This window comes from Centruroides vittatus, unplaced genomic scaffold (assembly GCF_030686945.1).
Source record: "Centruroides vittatus isolate TY-2023 unplaced genomic scaffold, ASM3068694v2 scaffold_769, whole genome shotgun sequence".
NCBI lineage: Eukaryota > Metazoa > Arthropoda > Arachnida > Scorpiones > Buthidae > Centruroides > Centruroides vittatus.
This window is the reverse complement of record NW_027122717.1, coordinates 2,855,195-2,881,271: the sequence shown is the minus strand read 5'-3', so window position 1 is coordinate 2,881,271 and position 26,077 is coordinate 2,855,195. Positions and strand designations below refer to the sequence as shown.

At 35.0% G+C, this 26,077-nt stretch overlaps 2 protein-coding genes across 2 annotated transcripts; one reads left to right on the top strand and one right to left on the bottom strand.

Annotated features, from left to right (window-relative positions):
* Positions 1 to 3,247: 3,247 nt before the first annotated feature.
* On the bottom strand, positions 3,248 to 4,721 carry LOC136989912 (uncharacterized). Its single transcript, XM_067288215.1, has 3 exons — positions 4,482 to 4,721; positions 3,832 to 4,035; positions 3,248 to 3,366 (listed from the first exon to the last, which is right to left on the bottom strand). The coding sequence occupies exons 1-3, from the start codon at positions 4,628 to 4,630 to the stop codon at positions 3,303 to 3,305; spliced, it is 417 nt and encodes a 138-aa protein (XP_067144316.1). The 5' UTR covers positions 4,631 to 4,721; the 3' UTR covers positions 3,248 to 3,302.
* Positions 4,722 to 9,307: 4,586 nt separating this feature from the next.
* On the top strand, positions 9,308 to 24,728 carry LOC136989846 (medium-chain acyl-CoA ligase ACSF2, mitochondrial-like). Its single transcript, XM_067288130.1, has 21 exons — positions 9,308 to 9,407; positions 11,642 to 11,827; positions 11,890 to 11,932; positions 13,497 to 13,683; positions 14,912 to 15,040; positions 15,526 to 15,653; positions 16,280 to 16,466; positions 17,937 to 18,065; positions 18,401 to 18,454; positions 18,537 to 18,655; positions 18,709 to 18,756; positions 19,514 to 19,631; positions 20,912 to 21,007; positions 21,087 to 21,235; positions 21,319 to 21,410; positions 23,459 to 23,532; positions 23,802 to 23,894; positions 23,965 to 24,113; positions 24,188 to 24,329; positions 24,391 to 24,501; positions 24,591 to 24,728. Exons 1-21 carry the CDS (start codon positions 9,308 to 9,310, stop codon positions 24,708 to 24,710), a joined length of 2,454 nt encoding a protein of 817 aa, XP_067144231.1. The 3' UTR covers positions 24,711 to 24,728.
* Positions 24,729 to 26,077: the final 1,349 nt, after the last annotated feature.

Genomic DNA, 26,077 nt, shown 5'->3' with positions numbered 1-26,077 from the left:
AATGATCGTTGATCTCATAGGGTTGTCTAACAGTCGAAGACAGTGATGCACCTCCGGGGCAGAGACGACATAGGCGAGAGTGTCTTTTTAGTTAAGAAGTCTTGAAAAGACGGAGATGGGTCGGCTGAGATGGAACAGTTCAGGGTCGGAGAAGATGTGACGCTGATCAACCACTGCCAGAATTGGAGGAGAACCGACTCTTGACCTTGAGATTCGGAGTTTTATAGGATTTTCCCTCGAATCTCACCCTTTTGATTGGTCCTGTTTTCCCACTCTCTTCCCCGATTGGACATTCTTTTGTCTTTAAACAGAAACCGAGACCGATCAGGGTCGGGAAAGGTTCAAGAGGTGTTGACCGAGCTTTTGAAGGCTGCGCTCGTATTTTACTCTGTTATGGCCCTTTTCTCTAACGTTTTGACTCAAACGATTTACCAGATGTTCTTGTGGCTGTTTTCCCCTCAGCGGTTAACATTAACTCCCTTCTTTCTCGATTGTCTAGACCCGACACTCATTCGCGAGCACCTTGACAAAACTCTCACTCTCTCTCCGTTGACATTTCCCTCCTCGTTTATCATCGCGTCGCGTTTGTTTTAAAACACGTATGTTGTTTCCTTCCTGTCTGGTCTACATCACCAACACAAGCTCTTGTTCCGGTTTAACCTCCGAAATATCCCGACTTCGGAACTTTATAATTACCCGTAATTTCGACTCGATTTTAAAAACCTCACACTTTGTCATTGGCCACAAACCTATATTTCAATTCAGAAGATGACTAGAGATCTATTAAAGCAACTTCGGAAGAAAGAGAATTCCATCCAAATGGACTTTTTTAAGTGACTCCAGCAGAAGAGAACACCTTAAATAAGTGAACTCCTTTGACGTGACGTGACTCTACAAAAGCAACTTCGGAAGGAAGAGAAAAAGCAACTCCCAGTGAACTCCTTCGGGATCCGAATTCCTCAATCCGGAAAATAAAGGTATCTATACAAAGTTTCTAGATGTAAACTCTCTCTACCCCGACTCGCGAACTTGTTAGATCGAAGACGTAAATTAGGCTATAAGTTACTAGTCTCTTGTGTACTTAGTTAAATAAATGAATATTTGTTATTGTTAGAAGTGTGTTTGGTGCACTTCCCTAACCGCCTTGTCTCTCATGTCGTCTCCATCCAGATCCGGCCGCCTTTAATACGTGACCGCTCGTGCGAGAACGAGATCTTATGTCGACTCCGACATACTGGTGTCATCCAGACAGGGCATTGTGACGTGCCGACCCTATGGTCACAGTAATGTTTAGAACGGAATGCTCCAACTCGTAAGATTATAACAGGAAGATATTCGGTATGACGTCATTTGTGATCTTTACAGCTTTTACACTCTTTACAGAATTATTTATAGAAAAAAGCGTTCGAAAAATTACACCTATTAACTATTACAAAAAACGCAAATCCCTATATCGATTTTTAACCGATAATTTAAACGCCCGCTTTAATATTGTTATACAAAGTGGGGCGTCTAACGCCAAGAGAATCACCCACATAAAAACAATAGTTGCATTGTCTAAGATACAATTCCTATTATTCTATTTGAAATACGAGCTCATTTATCCCCATTTCTGGTTAGCAAAGCGAATCGTTTCCATTGACTCGAATGTAAAAGTAAGTGATTCGCTTGCATTGGCAAATGCCGTGCCACAGAATTCGGGAGGTTTCTCTTATCACCGATGTAGAAACCAACGGTTAATTCAAGGAGTTAAATTTAGTCGATTAAACCCAGTTGGGCACAATTTAAAAGGTGACAATTTCTAGTGATTTTGAAATAACTCGATGCCAATTCAAACGAGGGACTTTATTACAGAAATAAAATAGTTTACAGTAACAATTCAATTGTTACGACGTTTCTTCGTAATTACATTTATATTATGCACCAATCGCCTTCGTACGGAGATGATAAATTTAGAAATTCTCGAATTGATCCAACACCAAGCTTTGCCACAGAATATCTTGTAGAAATCCTAAATTGATTTCAATTCTTCTGCAACTGTCTTTAATTCGATTAGTTCGGAATCTGTTTTATGTAAATTACAATTCTGTCGAGTTGTCCAAATGTATCTTCGTTAGACTTTACGATCCTGCAAGCGATAAACAATGCTTAACGGCATTTATTTCAATTTGTATTTTCATAATGATAGTGCCACTTCCAGTTTCATTCAACGCAATTTTTCTGTCGAAAACTCCGTACTTGACGAGAAATTTCGGAAATAATCCGTCTTCTGTATTAACTCTTCATCTTTTCGTTCTTCGGATATTGAGTAAATTAATACGACGAATTAAGCAATGGATACATTCCAAGAGACACAATTTAAGAGTCCAAATTCGAGAAAAACAAACAAATTCGGTAAAGTCCAAATTCGAGTACAGACACGATTCAGGTGTCAAATTCGAGGGTAGACGTAATTCGGGAGAGTCCAAATTCGAGTACAGACACGATTCAGGAGTCAAATTCGGGGTAGACATAATTCGAGAGTCAGAATTTGTGTAGTCCAATTTGGAAAAATGCAAATTTATTAAGACAATAATAAGGAGACTCAGCCGGTACGAAGTCAAAATTGGGAAGTCATAATCGAAATTGGTATTGACGCAATCGAGATGTCAAAATCGGGAGAAGTCATCGATAATTTTCAGAACATAGAGATGAAGATCTCTAAATTTCCTCCGAATTCTGTGAAGATAAAAGAAAATAATCAAGATTTTCCTATAAAATATTCAATTATTTAATTAATTTTTACATCAATAACTTTATTTCTTTCTAACTTACACTTACATGCCAACAAGCAGAAATGATATTGCTTACGGCAATTAATTGCATACTGCCACGTGTCATGTATCAAATATGCCATTGTTAATCATGTAAGATTACTGGATAATTTAATTTATACATTCATTTATACTATTGCTTTCGCTGTGTCACGAGGATGTGTTATTGTGAGTACTAGAACAAGAATATACAGGCTATGTATGCCCGATACCCTAAAAGCTTGGGTTTTCTGTAGGTACGATCTCAATCGCATCAAAATATAATGCATTTCCACGGTACATAAATATTTCCAGTTTTCCTCTTGTCCGGCCATTAATTGCGTATTGTACGTGTTAGTTTATAAACTGAGACCGTAAAATCTCCTAAGTGTTTGGCGTAAAATACAATAAAGTTGCCATAGACACTTACCCAAAGCCAACTCGGACCAAATCCAGCAAATTATAGAGCAGGATCTTATTCTCGATGGAAAGATGGAAGCCAAGAGACCTTTACTCGAACTGAACGTACTCGCATTCTCCACCTTTGGCCATTTTACACACCTTCTGCACTGATCTAAATGTAGAAAAAAAGCATAATTATTCATGGAAAACGTCTAACTCGATCTCAATTCCATTAAAACATATTGCGGCGCTATATCGAGGTTCCGCCTTATTTCTATCGATCGACTGCAAATGTTGGCCTGATAATGAAATTTTCTACTAATTCCTTGGTTCGGTAATGTCTAGAATTCAATTTTTCACTCAAAATAGCTTATTTTTTCATTTTTATCTCAACTTTTCATTGCATTCGTAATGACACTGGCGTGGCAGAAGAATACGCCGCCAATTCTCGATACAGCGCCGTACAACACGGGAAAGTTACGCGATTCTCATCAATTCACAAACATTTCTAACTCGAATTTCAGATTCAGATTTTAATACTATAAAAGTTTTTGGTGTAATCGATACTTCCGCTGAGCACCGCACTCGATTTACTGCCAATTTCAGAGCTGAGGCTAAATCGCGTACAAAATCTTACCTCTTAACGGGTTTCCACATGCTCTTAAAGAACGACCCGACTTTCTTCAATGTATTTCTTTCCCGATATTTACGGGTGTTGTAATGGCCAGGATTATCTTGCACGCAATCTTCGTGCTCTGCCATTTCATTTGTGTTTCGTGGAGGAACCGCGCTCTCTCTATTATACACTTCTTCGTCCTTTACATCCTCGACCAATCTCTCACTAAACAAGAAAAGAAAGAATTTGTAATAAAATAACTATATAATCTTGAAATTGAATTACGAAGCTTCAACCATGAATATTTAAAAAATGTTAAAGAGAAATTATAACACTTGGAAAATATTCGATTCACACAAAGTAACAAACACTGGCACTACATCCAAGTTTGATTATATATAGGAGTAGGCGCCGCTTAAATACGAGTACAATAAGATGGTGACGGAGGATCCATAAGATTACAACGGAATCAAAAACAATTGGCAGAATTTCTACGTTTAGATATGAGAAGATACACAACTGCCTATTATCACTTAACAAATGGAACCAAGTAAAGTTTGCTTAACCAAATTCTACGATAATTCCTTAACCCCGCTCGTTAAACAGCTCATACCCTTACTGTATATATAATATACATAAGTTTATCATATACAAACAGTAATGTAATTTACCTGTTAAAACGTTGGCAGGCCGTCTGACAGATTGGTCGAACCTTCATCAAAACTTGTCTATAAGCAGGCTTGATGTTATTTTCAAAAACGTCCAAACCTTCGAAAGCACCGGTCGACGGTTCGAACTGCTTCAAGAGGCCTTTCTTCATCTTGCTGCCTCGAAATTTAAAATCATCCAAATTGTGTGGACTGACGAATCTTCGCACGTCCACATGTTTATCCGATCCCTCCCTAAATATGCAAAGACAATAACTATTTAATTCTACTCTCAAACTATAGTTTACATCCTGGTGCTTTTAAATTTATTCGCGACAGGGGATAAGCCTTTTATGAACTGTAGCTTAACCTCGACTAGTCTAAATCTTTTTCTGTTATTTTAAAACAATGCATATTAAAATTTAAAAAGTTATAGTTTATATTTATTAAACGAAATTCGGATTAAAATTTTAGTAAATTTCGTCATATTCCGTACCAGAGTTAGACACGAATCTGTAATATAAAAGAGGCCCGATTACTCGTTTAAATAACTGTATATTGAAAAGCCCTAAATTGTGTCTTATAAAGCCCTGCATTACAGGAAGACACAAAAATCGTAAAGTCTACTTCAGATATAAACCAGAGTCGGAATCTTTATATTTCATTTAATTAGGCCTAATTACATATTGTAGATGAAAGTTTTTCTATAAAGCCTTTAATCTCTAAAACGAATTTCTTATCCGAATAAATAATAATAAAATGTAAAACGTCTCATACCCAGGGGGATGGGGCAGGGGTCGATACTCTCCACCATCAAAAAACATCTTCGAACCGCTTTCCAAATCGCACTCTTCGTAACAAGAGCAAAACGCAACAACAACAAGTTCAATTGTTGAATTCGTTTGTTACGCGTTAAACCGAGAAGCAGGGAATTTTTATCAACAATTTTTGATTTTTTTTTAAAATTATAATTTCAGAATCTCACGCGTGTATAATGACGATTAAAAAACACACCGGTGTGGGGCTAGGAGTTAGAATAGGGCCGGTTCGATAAATGCACGTGGTGAAGCTGACGTGAAATACGAACATGTAAATATAAACATTTCGCGTTAACCAAGACCGTACAAAGAAATATAAGACGAAACTAAAGCAAATACGTGGCGAAAATACAAGAACAACTCGATATTTTTACCGTAATATCGGGAGAGATGATTATTTAATGCCACTTAAATTACCTTTTCTAGAAATGATTGTATATAATTATAAAACAAAGGTGAACTGCGCGTGCATTGTAACGTGGACCTGATGAATCACACTCGCCGAATAACTATTTAGTTGGCAACTTCAATATGAATTAAACTGATGCTTAATGTCATCAGGAAAGCCGTGCTAAAATTCCGTTAGTTTTTATGGGCTTAATTTAATACAAAATCAGCTCAACATTTGTGAAGTTGTGGCGAATCTTTGATTCAGCCAATAAAAATACACAAGCGTCTAGACCCCGAGCAAGTATTAGTTCTAAAGTTGCCGCTGCGTAAACTAGCGCTAATAGCCGGACTCGTTTTGTGGTATTTTCTGGTCGTAATTACGAAAGCTTTATTCGTAATTACTATTAGTTAAAAATGAAAACAAGTTAAATCTTTAGATAAACCGAATGATCTTTTCGTAAAAAATCATACAGTAATGTGAGAGCCTAGATTTTCTCTCGCGTTTTTCTATAGCCTTTTATAAAGAGAAAAAGTTATAAGTAAAGGTTATGAACTACTAACGTCAAAATTTTTAATAACTTCAAGTTAAATTGTTTCAAAAAAAAAAAATTTTATAAATAATAAATTAATAGATAAATTTCTGTACAAAAAACTTTTCCCAACAATTCTTCGCTTTTTCATCAAAAGCGTAGACTTTACTGCGCCGAAATCAAGCCGCGCATAGGTTCGTATCGCTTTTGATTAAAAAGCGTAGACTTTACTGCGCCGAAATCAAGCCGCGCATAGGTTCGTATCGCTTTTGATAAAAACCTATGCGGAATGTTTAACTGTTAAAATAAAATACTCGCAAATATGTTTATAAATTTATTTTTTTATCATAATTTCACAATTTACACGAAAACCGGACAAATTAATAATCAATCTGGACCATGAATTCAAAAACCGGCCTGGTGGCAACACTATAAACTTAATAACTTTATTAGAAATGGCTGCTAGGTCAAAAAAAAAAAAAAAAAAAAACAGTAACTAACTGTCATCCGGTTTTGAAATGTTTTACAACACAACCGTTAAATAAACGGCCCCTTGGTGGCTAACTATAATCAAATAATTTACATAGTAAAACATTATTAAATCTTTGTTTTTCTTTTTGTTTGGACCGCATTTCATCAGAGACAAAAACTTCTGAGTATAACACTCAGAAGTTTTTGACTCTGATGAAATGCGATAGGCATCGTTATTCTTTATTCACTGTGCAACACGGGGCAAGATTTTTTGTGTAACTTGCACAGTTCATCAAGTGTTACATTTCTACAAATTGGAATAAATACAATTATTACAGTGATTATGACGGTAAAATTACAACTGTACAAATTACAACTATTATTACAACTTCCATTATTTGGATGTATTTACTGAATAGTGAACTAACCTGTTTTTCTTTTAGACATACAGTTAGGCGGTGTTGATGTTGTAATCCCTAAGGCATTTCTAACTGTCTTCCTTTCTGTTTGTTTGCTTTTTAGCCCCTCCCATTCCCTCCCATACGTTGTCAATCTCCATGCCATTATGGAAGGAAATGGGAGACCACTATTCCGACGTTTAACAAGAACTATAATGCAGGCGTTAACATTTGGACAGGGCGTTAACATGGGTGAAGCTCGCAATTTTGTTTGACAGCTTATTAAGCTGTAAGATGAGAGCTTAAGTGCCGTTTAAGAACCCAAGCTTTTATAAGTACTTTAGTGCTTTAAAGGCAAAAGCTACACTATCGACGGCCGGATGGCCGAGCGGTAAAGGTAGCAATCTACCGCTCCGGGAAACCGGGATCTTATCCGAACGGACGAAAAATTCTCAGGAATTTTCCGGGGATGATTCGACTGGATATGTCGCGCCCCTTTCCTCACCACCCAGCCGCCCCATTGTGGGCCTGGCCGAACTGATAATGGACTTACTAAAAGAGGCCCTATTAGTGCCCACAGGGCGGAAAGAGTTTTAAAAAAAGTCACATTATTATACATTTTCAAAAAATTAAATGTATAACACCTAAATGGAAAAAGCGGACAGAAAAGGGGCAAAGACCCGAAACGCGTCTCGGCAAATAAAAAAAGAGAATTATACAGGTACAAAGAAAGCCTTGTGTAATTTATATTATACTTCGTTATTTATTAATTTAATTATAATTATTAATTTAATTTTACGCCTAATACCTATTTGAAGACCAAATTACATTGCATTTAATTACAGTGGATCCTCACCTCTTATAAGGAGTAATTCGCATAAGGAGCAAAACAAATTGTAACCATATAGCCAGTTATATAATAAACAAGGTAAACGATATGCTAAATTCTTGGGCTATGTAAAGGCAATAATTAAATATTAGAAATTACTGTATTTCATTTTTTTTTGTTTTTTTTTTTGTTTTCTGCAAATCGAATTCGAATTCCAGGTTGGTTCATTTCGCGCTAGAAGAAAAGATAAAGATGACTCACGCTCCTTAACAATGTATATTGTATAATATTTTTGAATAAACATTATAGGCTATATAAAATATTTGAGTATTTTCTTTCGGTTTGGAATGCATTATCGTATTTTACATTAATTTGTATGGGAAAGTTGTTTCGCTGAACGACTGTTTCGCATTACGAGTAAGATTCTGGAACGAATTATGCTCGTTAAGCGAGGTTCCACTGTACTAGATAGGTGACATCGAGAAACTCGAAACGATGTTTATCGATGTAATTAGCCTGGGGGAGCAGTTTGAGCAGCAATGTCACAAGATTATAAGTGATTTATTGTTAAAAAAATAAAAAAAATATGACGAAAAGTACATATAAAAACGAAAAGTGTAATAAAGAAATTAAATTAAAGTAAACGAAACTAAAGTAAATAAATAAAGTAAACTAAACTAAAAAATAAGAAATAAAATAAAATCAGTTCGCGTTTAAGCGGGAAAAGTCTTGAGAAATTGGAGTCGCTTGTTAAAAGCAGTCGCGTTTGAGATTCTGTCCAGTCTCGACTGAGGGAACTGCGTCTGAAACATAACGTACTGTACATACGTCGGTGAGTTGCTTGACACGAATCAAAAACATATATTTGAAATAGGAAATTAATGCTAGGAATCGATATAATTTCCTTATTTATTCCTCATTTAAATTTGTTGACTCTAAAATTTTCCTGTTTATAATATCAAAGTTTTTACATGAAAATACATCCTGGAAAATTTAAAATTCTAACATAAAAATTTGTTATTCATATTAGCAAAAGTGGAAAATTTCAATGAGAATGAGAGAGAGGAGTTGAGTGTAAAGCTTAATTCACACTGAGCGAATAGCGAAAGCGAATGAGAAAAGCGAAAAACGAGTTTTATTCGCTTAGCGAAATTGACCCATACAACCAAAAGCGAAAAGAGATTGCGAATTTTAAAGAGCCAATCATTTGGAAGCAAGAGAAAACTTAATCGCGAAAAACAAAATGGCCGCTTCCGATATTCCGTCGTTAACCACGTTTGTATTTCAATATTTTTTTGAGAAAAAAGATACGTCAAAAAGAAAACGATGCTGGGTGAGAGAAATACCAAAAATCCGTAAATACAACATTTACTGTATTGCGTGAGAAAGTTTCTGTAGCCATCTTGAAAACAACATGAACTACGTGACAACTTGCGGTAATACGATTGGTGGCGAAATTTTTTCGCTAGCGAAACAGTTCGACTGTTCCGAATTTCGAAGAGATTCGCGAAATGGTAAAATTCGCTGGAAACGACGTCATGTCTGACGTGTTATTCACTCTGTTTTTCGCTTTCGCCAGCGTATCGTGCTCAGTGTGAACTAAGCTTAACTGCTGACATATTGGCGATAGGAAATGCTATTTCCTTTAAATCGGTACAGCCGGGCATGCAATCGAAGAGCTAGGTAACGTGGCGCCATCTACTGGGGCGAGGGACTGAATGAGTGACTGGTAAATCTGATTCCTTTTCCTTAAATCTCGGATAACTTTTCGTAGTTCAACCGAAATTTATCAAACTCTAAAAAATATCGAGCAGTAGTCTATATCTATGATATTGTGTAAGAGTACGAATCCTTACAACTTAGTCCACCAGTGGCCGAGTGGATTAAACCATCGAACACTGATAGCCGCAGATTTGTGCGTAAACACACGCTAGCCAAATGGAGTTTCTCTGGTGTCTAACACATGAGTAGAGATGACCGAGCGTTAAAGACAAGCAACCAATCACCAATCACTGTGAATCGAATCCGGACGGGCCGGGAATGACCGTCCGCATATAACAAGCTCCATCCCTCATCACCCGGCCATTCCTTTGTGGGCCTGGCCAAACTCATAGTGCGCTTACTAAAACAGTCTTTTTAGTGCCCATATGGAGGAAAGTGTATAAAACAACACCAAAATAGAGGCCAGTTTTCCATAGAAGTCATTCCGAGAAGCATCACCCTTGGCACATCCCGTCAAACCAAACCTAACTAAACACCTCAGCCTTGTGGAATGAAATATTGTATATAATAAACAAAGCATTTTGAAAATATCTCTCTCCAGTTAGTGAATAAGGCTTTTAGAAACGCCTGTTAAAACTTTAATTCTAATCTTATTGAAATAATAATCGAAATCTTGCGATATCAAATAAATTTTAAATTTAATAATTTATCGATATATTTTCCTTATTTATTCCTCATTTAAATTTGTTGACTAAAATTTTCCTGTTTATAATATCAAAGTTTTTACATGAAAATACATCCTGGAAAATTTAAAATTCTAACATAAAAATTTGTTATTCATATTAAGCAAAAATGGAATTTTAAATTAATTAAATGAAACAAACTAATTATTTTGTTTAATGAATTTATTTAAAACATCGTTTTACAATCACATTAATGTGAACACGATAAGATAGGATTGATGAAATAAGGCAACGCAATGCAAGGGAGATTTGTCAAAGAGAGGTATCTTCGGTGGGGAACTTCCTAAGAGAAATTTATACTTAATTATTTGAAGACAAAGTCCTTCCCAAAAATAAGGAACCACCATTTATTGTGTCCAGGACATTACATTTTTGGCGACTGACCTTTCCTTTGAGGCTACTGGTCGCCAAACATTCCTTTAAAAAACACAAATGTAAAGTAATTAAAAATATAATCATTTTTTAAAAAGCAGTTACTGGTGATATACGGACGTCTTCTATTCTTCTTCCATCATACCTTCTTGGGGTCGTTTCGGCTTTTATCTACAACGAAATCGGCGCTGGTAAAATGTAGATGAGAAAAGCTACCCCCTGGTGACGATACTTTAAAAATTTTTCTGTAAATCTTCGTCCGATGGCGATAATTATGATTAATTATTTGAAGACAAAGACTGACCTTTTGAAGAATAGAAGACGTCCGTATATCACCAGTAACTGCTTTTTAAAAAATGATTATATTTTTAATTACTTTACATTTGTGTTTTTTAAAGGAATGTTTGGCGACCAGTAGCCTCAAAGGAAAGGTCAGTCGCCAAAAATGTAATGTCCTGGACACAATAAATGGTGGTTCCTTATTTTTGGGAAGGACTTTGTCTTCAAATAATTAATCATAATTATCGCCATCGGACGAAGATTTACAGAAAAATTTATACGTTAGATACGTGAAGAAAATCTATAAAACCTCACGTAGACAGCCCGTTGGTGAGGCGCGAACCCGCAACCAGCTACCAGATTTCAGTGGTTTTATTCACTCGGCCATTAAAAATAATATATCGGCATGATAAATTTATGCGCGTGATTTGCATAATTACTTAGGAATGCAGTTTTTTTTTCTGTCTAAGTGGCAAGAAGCTAAGTAGAAAAGCCAATGGGCGAATTGCCCAGGAAAACGGCTTTGATACAGCCGGATAAACAAACCAATTACAAGTCAGTTTCAAGTGAAACAGCTTATATTATTGGCTTACTTATTCAGTTAAATTAATTCGGTTAAATTATTATTTCAGTTAAATTAATGCCACTGTGGGCTCAGGGCAACGCGCCCAATCATATAATACATTTACGTACACTTTTCAAACCAAAATCGCAACACCACGAAGGAATGCGTGTAGCCACATGCAAATTGAAGACCGATAGAGGTGACAGAGACATACAAATGATTGTTTGCGAACTCATCGGATACCCAGTTTTGGGTATCCGATGAGTTCGCAAACAATCATTCGGGCCGTAAGAAGGAAATGTATTTTCTTTTCAGAGTTATTTATTCAAAAAAGATTGTTGCAGTTCCAGCTACAAGAGTGGGAGAAAGTTGTGTGCTTATATTCAAATAAATCTTAATGAAACAGTAAACTATACAGTAAACAGTACAGTAAACTGTTTGAAGAATTTACAAATATCAATTTTTAATAAAATTTACGAAATTTATTTACTTTGATGTGGTGATATTATGAAATAGAAACGGATTCATTTTTACAGAGTATTTTTGAAATTATTCTAATTAATTTAAGGCAAATAAGTCACGTGGAGTGGAGTGGAGTAGTGGGACGAGGCAACACATATTTAGGTGATCTGCCAATATGGAGTGTCTGCGGGAGAACTTTCTATGAGAAATTGACTCCAATTTAGATATTAGATACGCAAAGAAAACCCTGAAAACTCCACGTACCACAGTGTTGAGTAGTTTTATCTGCTTGGCCATTGGTAAGTACAAAATGTCACATGGCTTTCATTGCTAAATATATTCAATTTGTTTATATTTATAACGATTAAGTAGAAGGAAAGTTGCCCTATTCGGTAATTTCCTTTATAACTCTTGTAAAATAAGAAATGCTGCGTTGTTCCAGATGAATTCTACAATTAAAATTTAATTTAACAAGTCATTGTTACTTCAGGTATGCTAATAAAAAGTTAATAATTTTCAATAACAATAAAAAAATTTTATTTATATAATAATAATTATTACTTATAATTTATAATTTAAAATCTTAATCAATAGTCACGACAGTGATTCCGCATCAAGTGAAAAAGTCACTGACTGACTATATATACGGGAATCAGATGTGTCGATTATCAGGGGTAAATTTCTCCGCTTTCCAAACGCCTATAGTAAGTCGGAATATCTTGTTCAGAAGATATTTATTTTCTTAGGTACTGTGCAAAATTTCAGGATTTTATGTAAAGAGATTGCCGAAATATAAACAATCGACAAGTGCAGAAATCGCTGTAATAGCGGTATTTTCTTTTCTTCATCCGGCACTGCAGATGCTCCCAGAGAAAAAAACTAATGGGTCTACAAGGCTCAAGTTTTAAACTTAACCCTCTTTCTTCATCAATGAGGTGCTAGCGAAACTTTCGGGTTGATAGGTTAAAGTTCATGCCGATTCACGTTAGAGTTATTTTACTTTAATCGCTTAATCTGAATTCGAATCTTACGTGACTGTAAAGATATTCATGACTCATTCTGGTTCAGAGATTCATTTACTGTTGATTACTCATTGCATATATTTTTACTGTAGCGCAAACCCGCAAATTATTTCCAGACGTCAGTGGATTTATTCACTTGCACACTTATTAGACCCGTTGGAATCATCAAACATTTTAAGTATATTAATTCGGATAAAGAATTAACTAGTAACGAAAACTTGCAAAATTTATATATGATTACATAACTTGTATAAGTAATATGTTTAACTTTTAAAATCTATTTTCTAATTAATTGAAACTGGAAATACAGTATTAATCAAAATTAGTATTGATTCATTAAAATCTTCAAACATTTAAATAACAAATCAATGAAGATGTTAATTGTTTATAAGACGTTTATACTTTTCAATTTCAATAATATAAAAATTCATTATTTAGAAATTATTCTAGACAAATATCTAACCAAACGAGAGCAAGTTATTGGCACACACGCGGAGGTTTTACTTTTTCTAATGCCACTCTCGGCGATGTGGTAGACACAGCGGCTGATAAATATGGAGAGAGCGTGGCCATTTCTGTACCATTTCAAAACATAAATAAGACATTTACACAGTTTAAAGAAGAGGTGAGTATATTTCTAAAATACATTTTTTGTTTACTTTAATATTAAAACGTTTAAAATTTGTTTGATTTAGGATTAATAACGTAACTATTTACATTCTGATCGCGCGAGGAAGGCACTTTAGAGAAATGCGATGATATCAAGTGAGAAGAATTCATTTTTTCAAATAGAGATGTTCAAAATATAAAGCAAACGATTGGACTCTATCGCCATAGAGGATCCATGATGGAATACGGACGATTCTAAAAACTCCAAGAATTTTTTGTGTGGCATTCTTTCAGATATATCTGACCCTTCCCATTGTGTACCTGGCCGAATCTAAATAGGCTGGCTAGAAAAAACGGCCCTTTTTAGTGTCCCGAAGATGGAAAGGATCAAAAATTAAACAGAAAGATACAAAACAGAATACAGTCTAATACTAAGCAATTTCTTATCTACAGAATAATTATTAATATTCTTACCTATTCAACTTCTAAATTTGAATCGGCAACAAAATACTTCTAAAGCAGTAACCGTCGTATGATTGGTTTCAAACAGCAGAGTCACATCTAACGAATACTGCTATTTATCATTGATGACAACATCAATCCAAGAACATCAAACTAATATACTATTCTTGCTATATGTTAAAATAAATAAGTATGAGGCCGGATGACCGAAGCGGGTAACGCGTCATCTAACTCGGCCACCATCTTTGTGGGCGACTCGGTAGTGAGATTTAATTGATCCGGCATAAGCTATAAGTCTACTTACTACAATAGTTGGCTTTATGGGATAGATCAATGCCAAGTGAAATTGAAAGAGGACTTTTATTAAAAAAAAACCGGTTCCTATTTAAGTGTTAGACGCGTGAAAAAACCTAGAAAGCTTCATGTGTCCAGGCCGTTGGTCAGACGGAAACCCGCTACCTAACATCAGTGTTCGATGCTTTTTTTTTACACTGGTTACGGGTGTACTTCCTAAACAATAACAGACTAATATGTCTGTCGATAGCTGTCGTCAGATGTATCCCTCACGTTTACAGGCTAATTGATTGCACTTCAAAATGTCATGATTAATTCATAGCTAAACGTAAAACATAAAAATAATTTATATATGATTTACACGAACTACGCACATGATTGAAGTCTTGCTTAAATGTAGGAAAAGTTTGAATGTAAATATTTCATATTGAGCAGTACTTTAAACAAAATTTTGTACGAATTTTATGACACTAATTTTATATTTTCAGGTCGATCAACTTGCTGCTGGTTTGATTGGATTAGGTTTGCAGAAAAACGATCGAATTGCAATTTGGTCTCCAAATAATTACGAATGGATCCTCTCGAAATTTGCCGTTCTTAAAGCAGGATTAATTCTAGTAATTGGATATTTATTAATAAATGATTAATCTTTGTATTTTGATTTTCTAAATTGCTAATTCACGTAGGGTTCAGGTGTTAATTCAGATGTGGGTCTCTTCCTGGCGCTAATCCAGATTTGGGTTTACTTCAGGAGCTAATCCAGATTTGAGTCAAGGATGGAGATGGCGGGATGTACACACACACCGAAAGGTTCACGACTGGTGACAAAAAAGCCTCGATCGCCATCTCCCCCTCCTTTTTATACGGGGTCTTTCTTGGGTTTTTTCCATTACTTCATTCGGAGTTTTAGTGTTTTAGGCCCAACACCGAGTTTCAACCGTGTGCAATTTTGGAAAAAAAATATAACATCATGGATGCCATAGGAAATATCGACTTGCTTCGCAAGAATTAACTGATAAATGCATGAACGGAGTGTGGAAGAAGTTACGGCTGGAGGTATCCGAGAATTCTTATTGAGAAGAGCCTGTCGCTGTATCGTTAGGTTGACAAAATTGTCGACTTAATCGATACAGGAGATGTAGACGAGCAGGATATTGGGGAGGTACTGCAGGTTTCTGGTAAGAGCCTTAGCAACGACGACTTCAAGAACTGGCAGAACAAGGAATTCGTGTAGAACTGGAAAATAGAGATTCTGAAGACGAAGAACCCAAAAAATTTCTCTACAGTTTTCCTTAGTAAAAGTTTGGTAACGATAACCGAAATGGTTGATCCAGTTGTAGAGAATGATCCAGATTTTGATAGGAGTGCCAAAGCAAAACCAGGCATTTTGGACGCGATCTTCCGCTACCGACATTTGCTTAAGGAAAGAAAAAGAGAGAGACCAATGAAACTACGCGACTTCATCGCAAAAAACAAGAATTTCAGAAGAGCCAGGACCTTCGTCACAAAAAATTAACTTTACATTTCTGTGCGCATATGTTTATGTGTTATTTAACATATAATATTATTCAAAAATTTATATAAAAATAACTTAAAATTATAGTAAAATTGCTTATTTTTTGGTCGCATGTTCCCCTAACCCTATTTACTCTATGTTAAAATGGTCTCGTTTAACGCTGTTTCGCTTAGCGCTTTGTCGTCCAGGAACTCATCCCCCGCGTTAAGCGCGGTCATACTGTATTAGTTTTGAATCACTAAAATTTTTAAACATTTAAATAACAAATCAATGAAAATATTAATTGTTTATAAGACGTTTATACTTTTCAATTTGAATAATTTAAAAATTCATTTTTCAGAAATTATTCTAGACAAATATCTAACCAAACGAGAGGAAGTTATTGGCACACACGCGGAGGTTTTACTTTTTTTAATGCCACTCTCGGCGATGTGGTAGACACAGCGGCTGATAAATACGGAGACAGCGTGGCCATTTCTGTACCATTTCAAAATATAAATAAGACATTTACACAGTTTAAAGAAGAGGTGAGTATATTTCTAAAATACATTTTTAGTTCACTTTAATTTTACAAAGTTTAAAATTTGTTTAGTTTAGAATTAATAACGTAACGATTTATATTCTGTTCGCGCGAGGAAGGCACTTTAGAGAAATATGATGATATCAAGTGAAAAAAATTCATTTTTACAAATAGATATATTCAAGATATAAAAGATGGAAAAAGTAACATTCTCCTGCCCTGGAGGATCCATCGTAAATACGGACGATTCTAAAAACTCCAGCAATTTTTCGTGTGGCGGTTGGTTCTGATATATCTGACTCGTCCCATTGTGGGCCTGGCCAAACCCACAACGGGCTTGCTAGAAAAAAAGGCCATCTTTAGTGCCGCAAAGGTGGAAAGACTCAAAAATGAAACAGTAAGATACAAAACAGAATGGGTCTAATGTTAAGTAATTTTTCTATAGAATAATTATTAATATTCTTATCTATTCACCCTCTAAATTTGAATCGGCAACTTCTAAAACAGTAACCGTCGTATGATTGGTTTCAAACAGCAGAGTCACATCTAGCGAATACTGCTATTTATCATTAATGACAACACCAATCCAGGAACATCAAGCTATACTATTCTTGCTATATATGTTAAAATAAATAAGTATGAGGCCGGATGACCGAAGCGGGTAACGCGTCATCTAACTCGGCCACTCTCTTTGTGGGCGACTCGGTAGTGAGATTTAATTGATCCGGCATAAGCTATAAGTCTACTTACTACAATAGTTAACTTTATGGGATAGATCAATGCCAAGTGAAATTGAAAGAGGACTTTTATAAAAAAAAAACCGGTTCCTATTTAAGTGTTAGACGCGTGAAAAAATCTAGAAAGCTTCATGTGTCCAGGCCGTTGGTCAGACGGAAACCCGCTACCTAACATCAGTGTTCGATGCTTTTTTTACACTGGTTACGGGTGTACTCCCTAAACAATAACAGACTAATATGTCTGTCGATAGCTGTCATCAGATATTATTACGAATTCAGTCTCTGTAATTCAAAAAACCTTTGGTAGACTAATCTCAGTAATATGGTTGGCAAATTGATTTTATTTAGAACTACATCATAAAACTACACTACATACAAATAAAATCAATTTGCCAACCATATTGCTGTGAGATTAGTCTACCAAAAGTGTTTTGGATTACAGAGACTAATATCTATAATAAATTCGTAATAATATCTACTGTACAGCAAAACATTTATATTAATGCCATCAGATGTTTTCCTCACGCGGACAGGCTAATTGATCGCACTTCAAAATGTCATAATTAATTCATAGCTAAACTTAAAAGATAAAAATAATTTATAGATGATTTACACGAACTACGCACATGATTGAAGTCTTGCTTAAATGTAGGAAAAGTTTGAATGTAAATATTTCATATTGAGCAGTACTTTAAACAAAATTTTGTACGAATTTTATGACACTAATTTTATATTTTCAGGTCGATCAACTTGCTGCTGGTTTGATTGGATTAGGTTTGCAGAAAAACGATCGAATTGCAATTTGGTCTCCAAATAATTACGAATGGATCCTCTCGAAATTTGCCGTTCTTAAAGCAGGATTGATTCTAGTAATTGGATATTTATTAATAAATGATTAATCTTAGTATTTTGATTTTCTAAACTCTTTTCTTCCTGTGGGAACTAAGAGGGCTTTTCTACCGTTTCAATCGTGATACGGCAATAGGCAGGTCGGTTGGTGAAGAACGAAAGCCCACATATTTCGGTCAGACTATTTCATTCTGAAAAATTCTTTCGGTTTTCGACCCGCTGGAATTCGATTACGGTTTCTCGGAGAAGTAGAGCCGAAGGCTAACATCTCAAATAATGTTACAAAATATAGCAAAACAATTGTGATCATATTATTTCTGATTATTAATTTGAATATTTACAATGATCTTTGTAGGTGTGCCTAAATCCTGCATACAGAGCTGCTGAATTGCAACATACCCTTAACAAAGTAAATATATTACTCTAAATAAACAAACAAAATATTAAGTTAATTATAATCAATTATAAAACAAGAAATAAAATATTTTCAGGTGCAATGTAAGGCTATTATCACGGCTAAAACTTTTAAATCAGAAAATTTATATGACATAATTTGTGAAGCGGTGCCCGAGGTCCCTAACTCCGATCCGTCTCAAATACGTTCACAAAAGTTCGTTCATTTTTAAATAAAATGTCTCATTTCGTTCTTTTCTATAATTTCAGAGTGAGAAGTCTTCAAAACATAATTACATTTACAAATGAATCTTTTCCGTAAGTAACATCCACTTACTTTTGTTAATTTGCATACAAATACACTTTTATATTTGGTTATTGATAATACAAAAATTATTTTATTAAATATCTGATTTATAATGCATTATACAGGGTGTTTCGAAACTCATGGGCAAAAATTGAAGGAATGATAAAAAACAACTAAACAAGCAATTTTCATCATACAATGCATGGGCGGAGAGCAAACCGCTAGACGGCGCTGTAATGGAAAGCATAAAGCGCGAGTTTTCTTACACATCGTCATTTCTACCGTGGATCTCAGAAGGCATGGGGACGTACAGTAATCAGGAAAAGATGGACATGCATTTTATGTATGGTCTTGCGAATGGGAATGATCTGGAAGCCGAAAGACTGTACAGGCAGCGTTTCCCGAGAAGACATGTGCCAGACGGAAAAATCGCAGGTGTAACGCCTGCGTTACCGTAGGCGATCGCTCTTTTGAGCAGTTTCTGTAATTTTACCACACATGCTGTCAATAAAATTATTTAGTACCTCCTCTATCCGTTTGGTGTTTCATTCTTTCATGTGAAAGTAACGGATACCTCCTAGCGGTTCATCACTTGCTCTCCGCCCATGCATTGCATGGTGAAAATTGCTTGTTTAGATGTTTTCTATCACCCTTAAATTTTCGCCCATGAGTTTCGAAACACTTTCTGTAATAATTTATGCAGTAAATATTTATTATAAGAAATTTAACTTAATAAATTTTTTCTCTTTAATTTTAACTCATTAACAGAGGAACGTATAAGTTGAAAGATATACAAGAAAATGATGGAAGTGAAAATAGAAAAATATTTCACCAAAGACAGAAAATAATCCAGTTTGATGATCCCTGCACTATCATGTTCACGTCGGTTTGTATATTTTATCGTATTATTTTATATTATTATGATTTTCAGGGTTAGCATTAGGATATCCATGCTTCAATCCAAAAACCCTGTACTTACCTTGTAATCTAAACAATTTCGGCCTTTTAAACTTAAGTATTGATTGTACAGTAAAATCTTTGTTTTCGTCGATAATTCGTTCGAAAACAATTGGCGAAATCCGAAACCGAGGCAATTATTTCCAGATGAATCAATATAAATCCAAATAATTCGTTTTAGACACTCCAAAATACATACCAAAAATACATTTTATAGTGTTTAATGCTAAAAACAATATAAAAGACTAAATGAACATTTAACATGGCATTCGAAAGGCTGCTGGCTCTCTAAACTTTCTTTGGCCCCCTGATGGAGCTTGTTTGTTTGGTTAAGTTATGGAAACACAACACTTAGGCCATGTGCTTAGAGGAATGCCTTTTGGGAAGTCTTTTTTCAAGGGTAACTGTCCTTTATTCAGGCGTTATAGACGTGGAGAAAACCCGGAAAACTTCATATGTCCAGCCCGTCCAGACGAGGCACGAACCCACGACCGAACTCTCAGTGTAGAGGAAATGGAACCGCTTGGCCACTGGTGGGACTCCATAGTAAAGCTAAAAGGAAATCAAAGGAATTGTTTGGCTAGACGAGCAGGGTAATGCACACACAACGAGAAACAACGCCACACTTAGCAGGTAAACGCGTCGGTCACCCTGTGTTTTCGAAAATTAGCAGCGAGATCACGTGGGCATGCCGACGAAATCCGAAGCAATCAACGAAAACCGAGACAAATTTTTCGCAAAAAAAATCGACGAAAACCGAAACCGACGATAACCGAAGTCAACAAAAACCGAGGTATTACTGTATATGTGACAATATTTGTGACAATGTCGAATTTAACACCGAGACCCATTGACTCGTCTTTCTGCGCAGTGAGCCACTTTTACAGTACTGCGTTACATATATATGAATGTCTTTACATTAAATTAATGATGCGTATAAATTTATATATTATTAATTCATAAAAATTAAGTCATTAACAGTAAAAAAATTATTTAGCATGGACTTATCTTACAATAATAATAATGCATTTAGTGATTTAAATATTAACATTATATTTAACATAATTTGTTAAAATTAAATTTTTATTCAGTAAAGAACTGTCAACTCTCATCATCGCTTTAACTAATTTTTAAAAAATTCGTTAAATTACATTAAATGTCTATGTTAATTGAAATATACTGAAATATATCTTTTAAATAAAATGAAAGGGTACAACAGGGTATCCAAAAGCCGCTACATCCAGCCATTTTCAATTAGTTAATAACTCAACTGCATCTGCAAAAAAGATGGGATTCGATAAAGAGGTATTAAATTAATTTCATTTTAAAAGATTTTGTTATATTTATAAACTATTAACAATAATTTTATCGATGTACTTGTTAGCATATAATACTTTGCTTGCAAGTGCCACTCTTTCATGCCTTTGGTAATATTATGGGACCAATGATGACGTTGCAGCTTGGAGGAAAATGTGTCATCCCTTCGGAGGTCTTTCATACTCCTTCTTCTCTCAAGAGCATCCAAAACGAAAGGTATCACATACTTGAGTATATCATAGGATTTATTTTTAAAATTTATACATATAATTACATTTGAGACGTTATATGAAATGCAGGTGTACGTTAGTGTATGGAGTTCCGACAATGTATTTTGATATGTTAAAACATCTCTCCGATTCAAATTATGATCTGAAAAGTTGGAAAACAGGTAATATTTTACAGTATTTACTTTACAATGAAAGAGCATTTTGACGAGGAAAAAAACAGAAAATATTACATTCATAAAACCGTAAAGATCATTGTGAAATGTGAAGAATGTTATAAATTATATAACACTAAAACGGTCCAGATTTTTTCATATTTCGAAAAGTAAAACGAACGAACGTAACAATTTAATCAAACTTCGCATTAACATACAGAAGAGATTTGTATAACTAAAATTTCTGTAAAGTACCAAATAGTATACATTATGAAGAAAGATGTTGCAAGTACTTACACGTTTGCGTTTTATACTCTGCTTGTTGTCAACCAGGTTCAGATGGTCCTTGATATACATTTCACCGCTATATATGATTCGTTTAACAATTAGAAACAATGAACTCCATACACATCGAATATATTCAGGCTTTCGTCTTTTGAACAAGAACGTACTGTACTGTACATGTTTATTTTATAATAATCTTCTGTTTCTTCTTCTGTATTTAAATTTATAATGATATACTTTATCGAAAGAGTGTATACAATATAAAATATATACGAGTCATCACTTAATGTTGTAGATAAGTTCTTGAAAACTGCTACTTATGAGAAGCGAAGTATTACCAGTTTTGAAGCAACTGCTCTGTTTATTATGTCTAACTTGTCTATTTAATTGGTTAAATTATATACACGTGTTATGTTCTACACCAATAGTGCCCAATCTATGGTCCTGGGCCAAATTCAACCCGTGGCACACATTTTTCGTATATATGGAATATACAAAGTATTTGTGCCTCACCTCCGTACAGCTTATGCCCCATCCAGGTGAAAAGTTTCGGCACTATTGCCTTATCTATATATATAATCGAGACGAGTTGATAATAATAATAATAATAATAATCAGCGCAGAGCCCAAATGGATAGGAGTTGAAAGTTGAAATTTGGTACACAGTTAGGGTACGTCACCAGAACGCATACTGAGAAGGGATTTTTCGAAATACATCTCCACGGGAGAGAGGGACAAGATTAAGTCTTAATACTTCCATCAACAATGGAAGTGTTGAGTAACAATGGAAATGTTAAGTAACAATGGATGTGTCAAGTAACAATGCAATTGTTAAGAGAAAGCGACGTGCAAGATGCAGATGCAGATGCAGTTTTTTTCGTTTTTACGGGAAATCGAACTTATTTTTAGACCCATGTAAAAATTCTCCAATTAGTCCGGAAACAGAGGGACCCAATTCTTGCATTCTGTGAAAACGGGTAAGGTTGACTATAACGTAATAATCTTAATCTTCGCTATTGTTACTTTTGCCCGAGCAACGCCGGGCCTACTTGCTAGTAGTGAATATTCTTTTCAGTGGCCAAGTAGTAGCCGAGTATAGACGGGCTGATCAAGTGGAGTTTTGTGGGTTTTCTTCATGTGTCTAACACCTAAGTAAGGACCAGTTTCTAATAAACTATTTCGGAAAACATTCCCTCAGCAGGTAGCCTATTTGTTACCTTGCCTTATCACATCAATTTAACAATCTTTTTCATTTTTGACATTTTTCCCAGTTAAGGACATTAAGAACGCCTTCTAATCGTATTCATTATGGGTTTGATGAGATCCACGATAGAGAAAGTCAGTAGTGACAGACGGACTAAATATACTAAAAACAAACAAACCGCCCATTAAAAATTATTGGTAATCGATTTGATTCCGAGTCCTTCAGAATTATAGGTTAAAGAATTAACCGCCTAGAACATTTGGACATCGTACGGTTAAATTATATAGTCCAGCCTACAGTATACGTTTACTGTCGTTCGCATATGTAGACTACAGTCGTTTTCAGAGTTTGGATATGCATTTGTTTGAACTTGTGTAAGAAATATCAAAATATCGCCACACACATTTTGCTTTGGCCTAACGTATTTCTGCTATTTTATAAAATTCTTTTATATTTTCTGAACATTTATATGTCTGTTTCCGCTATGTTTGTTTAGATTCTATTAATAATACGAATTTTCTTGAAAATAAGTATAAAACAATGAATGAAATGAAATATTATTTAAAAGGTATAATTGGAGCATCTCCTGTTCCTGAATATTTGGTACAAGAATTAAAGAAAAGATTAGGTATAGAAATTTTGGTACGTACGTTTTCTGAACGTCATCTTATTTAATTAATACAAACAAATCTCAGAATTAATATAAAAAAAAACTCTCAAAAATTAAAAATTACTCCAAACAACAGCCAATCTTTGTTACGGCTGTTGTTTGGAGCGATTTCTATTAAATGTTTGACTTTAGAAATGTTGTCTGCTTAAAAATAAATAAATTTTTATCAATACATTGAACAATATTTGTTTATTAATAATTAATAAAATATGTTTCAAAAAGGGATATTTCTATTTTAAAGAATGGGTATGGAACAACGGAAGCTTCGTGTTTGATCTCCCTAGCCAGTTCTCCCACAGACAGATATTCGGGAAAACCGATCGAACATGTCGAAGTATATCAATTTAAATTATCTACAAATACTTACTTTTCAATTTGTAACAGTGATCTAATTGTTATTGTAGATCAAAATTATCGGCAAAGACGGTAACGTACTGCCATTTAACACTAAAGGAGAAATTCTGTGTAGATCTCCGTACGTATTTCTCGGCTATTGGGAAGACAAGGACAAAACTGACGAAGTGCTGGATACTTCCAAATGGTATCATTCTGGGTACGATGCTATTTTCTATATTAAATGTATTGCTCTTGTGTATGTAAATGAATTTGTCGTGTGAATTTGTGTAGTGATATCGGCAGCATGGACGAAGAAGGTAACATTTGCGTAACTGGAAGAATTAAGGATCTTGTCATAAGAGGTGGTGAAAATATATATCCTCAAGAAATCGAAAATTTACTTATTAAACACCCTGCTGTCTCCGAAGCATACGTAAGTGAATAAATAACTGTTTTCTTTTAAAACTTATTAAATTATACGTTGAAAATTACAGGTTGTGGGAGTTCCAGATACGAGAATGGGAGAAGAGTTGTGCGCCTGCATTCAACTGAAACCTAATCAAGGAATTGAAGAAAAAGATGTTAAAGAATTCTGCAAAGACAAGGTAAATAACTTCGATTTGATAATAATTTGTGTTAATTTATTCAGTATTTAATTAAAGTTATGAGGTTTATTAATTTTTATTTTAACCAGATAAGCAAGTTCAAAATCCCAAAATACGTCGTATTCGTTGAAGAATTTCCAAAAACGGAAAGCGGAAAAATCCAAAAATATAAGCTGCAAGAACAATGTATAAAATTACTGAAATTATAACTTCGAGATCTTTTTATTTTTAAACGTATATTTAATTAGAATGTGTTAATCTTATCTATATATATATAAATGAGAATGTTCGTTTGTTTGGTTGTTTGTTCGCTATACAGTCCTAGGCCGTTGGACCAATTGCTACGAAACTCGGCAGTTACGCTTTTATATTGTGTACCTTAGTTAATGTCGAACATTCCATCCAAAAATATTTATCGGATTTCTGTAAATTAATCAATTTCCAACTGGATTTGATTTGCTGGTTTATACGTAGCACCGTCTGTTAACAAAAATATTTAAGAAAATGTAAAACTTTCGATTTACTGATTTACACGTAGCGCCAATAGATGGCGCTACCTGTATACGAGCAAATGGAATGTTTGAATGAAATGTAAATCAGCAATTACATTAACTTAAATTTAAATCGCAAGAAAATATTCTAAAATGTAGTTAACAATAAAAAAATTTCATAGTTATAGACACATTTTATTTATAGTTGAGATCCTCAGGTATCTGTATACGGGACATTCCAATTTTCAACGCTGACTAGCGCTGATCTCAACGTTCGGTAAAAGTCGTTCCTTTTTACAACGTTGAAGTGCGTTGTTGTCAACGCTGACTCAACACACTCAGCACTCAACAGATATGTTGACCGCTACCCTCCAATGAATTGTGGATAATTGGTGCGACATTTGAATGGAATCCATCTTGCTAAGAATGGAATTATGGGAACTAAGCACTTCGTACTGGAAGTTGAAACTTCGTTGATGACGTCAACTTGTTCGTTTCAACACTCAACACTCGTGTTGAAAATTGAAATGTCCGGATAGGCTTAACATAAGACTGCAGATATCTAATGCCTCCTCCCCCTGATGCAAGCACAATTATGGCACGATATAGCTTTTGCGCAGCACGTACTGTACTTATGCAAATTAGGCGATCTGGGGCCGCCGTTTTCGGCCCTTTCCGGGGCTCCCTGACCTTTGACCTTCGCTGCCTTAAAGCGGGTGTCATCGGCGATGTTGCCCCTCGTGTCGTTATGGAAATTAGGCGTCCCGGATAGCTAGTTTCGGCCCGTTTTGTCTGTCTGAGACCTTTGACCTTCCGGGCGTCGTTGGGGAGTAGGCCCCTCGCGAGGATATGTAAATTAGGTCCTCCCGTGAACGGGGCATATTGACATACTTCGACATAAAACAGCTAAGAAACTAAATATTTGCGTGAGTTAATTATTTCGAAATTATTTTTTACAAAATGATAAATAATAATTCTCTCTTCATTTATTTATCTCATTTACGACAGATAACGCAGAGAATTGCTATAGTAAACGATAACGGACTTTAATTTTTAAACTGTATTCCGAAAATTATTATTGTGAT

Coding starts and splice junctions, on each gene's coding strand:
- LOC136989912 (XM_067288215.1), bottom strand. CDS start 4,630: ATGAAGAAAGGCCTCTTGAAGCAGTTCGAACCGTCGACCGGTGCTTTC. Junction 4,036..4,481: donor GCCTGCCAACGTTTTAACAG/GTAAATTACATT, acceptor TTTCTTGTTTAG/TGAGAGATTGGTCGAGGATG. Junction 3,367..3,831: donor ATGTGGAAACCCGTTAAGAG/GTAAGATTTTGT, acceptor TTCTACATTTAG/ATCAGTGCAGAAGGTGTGTA.
- LOC136989846 (XM_067288130.1), top strand. CDS start 9,308: ATGAACTACGTGACAACTTGCGGTAATACGATTGGTGGCGAAATTTTT. Junction 13,684..14,911: donor TTACACAGTTTAAAGAAGAG/GTGAGTATATTT, acceptor TTATATTTTCAG/GTCGATCAACTTGCTGCTGG. Junction 18,757..19,513: donor TTTACAAATGAATCTTTTCC/GTAAGTAACATC, acceptor ACTCATTAACAG/AGGAACGTATAAGTTGAAAG.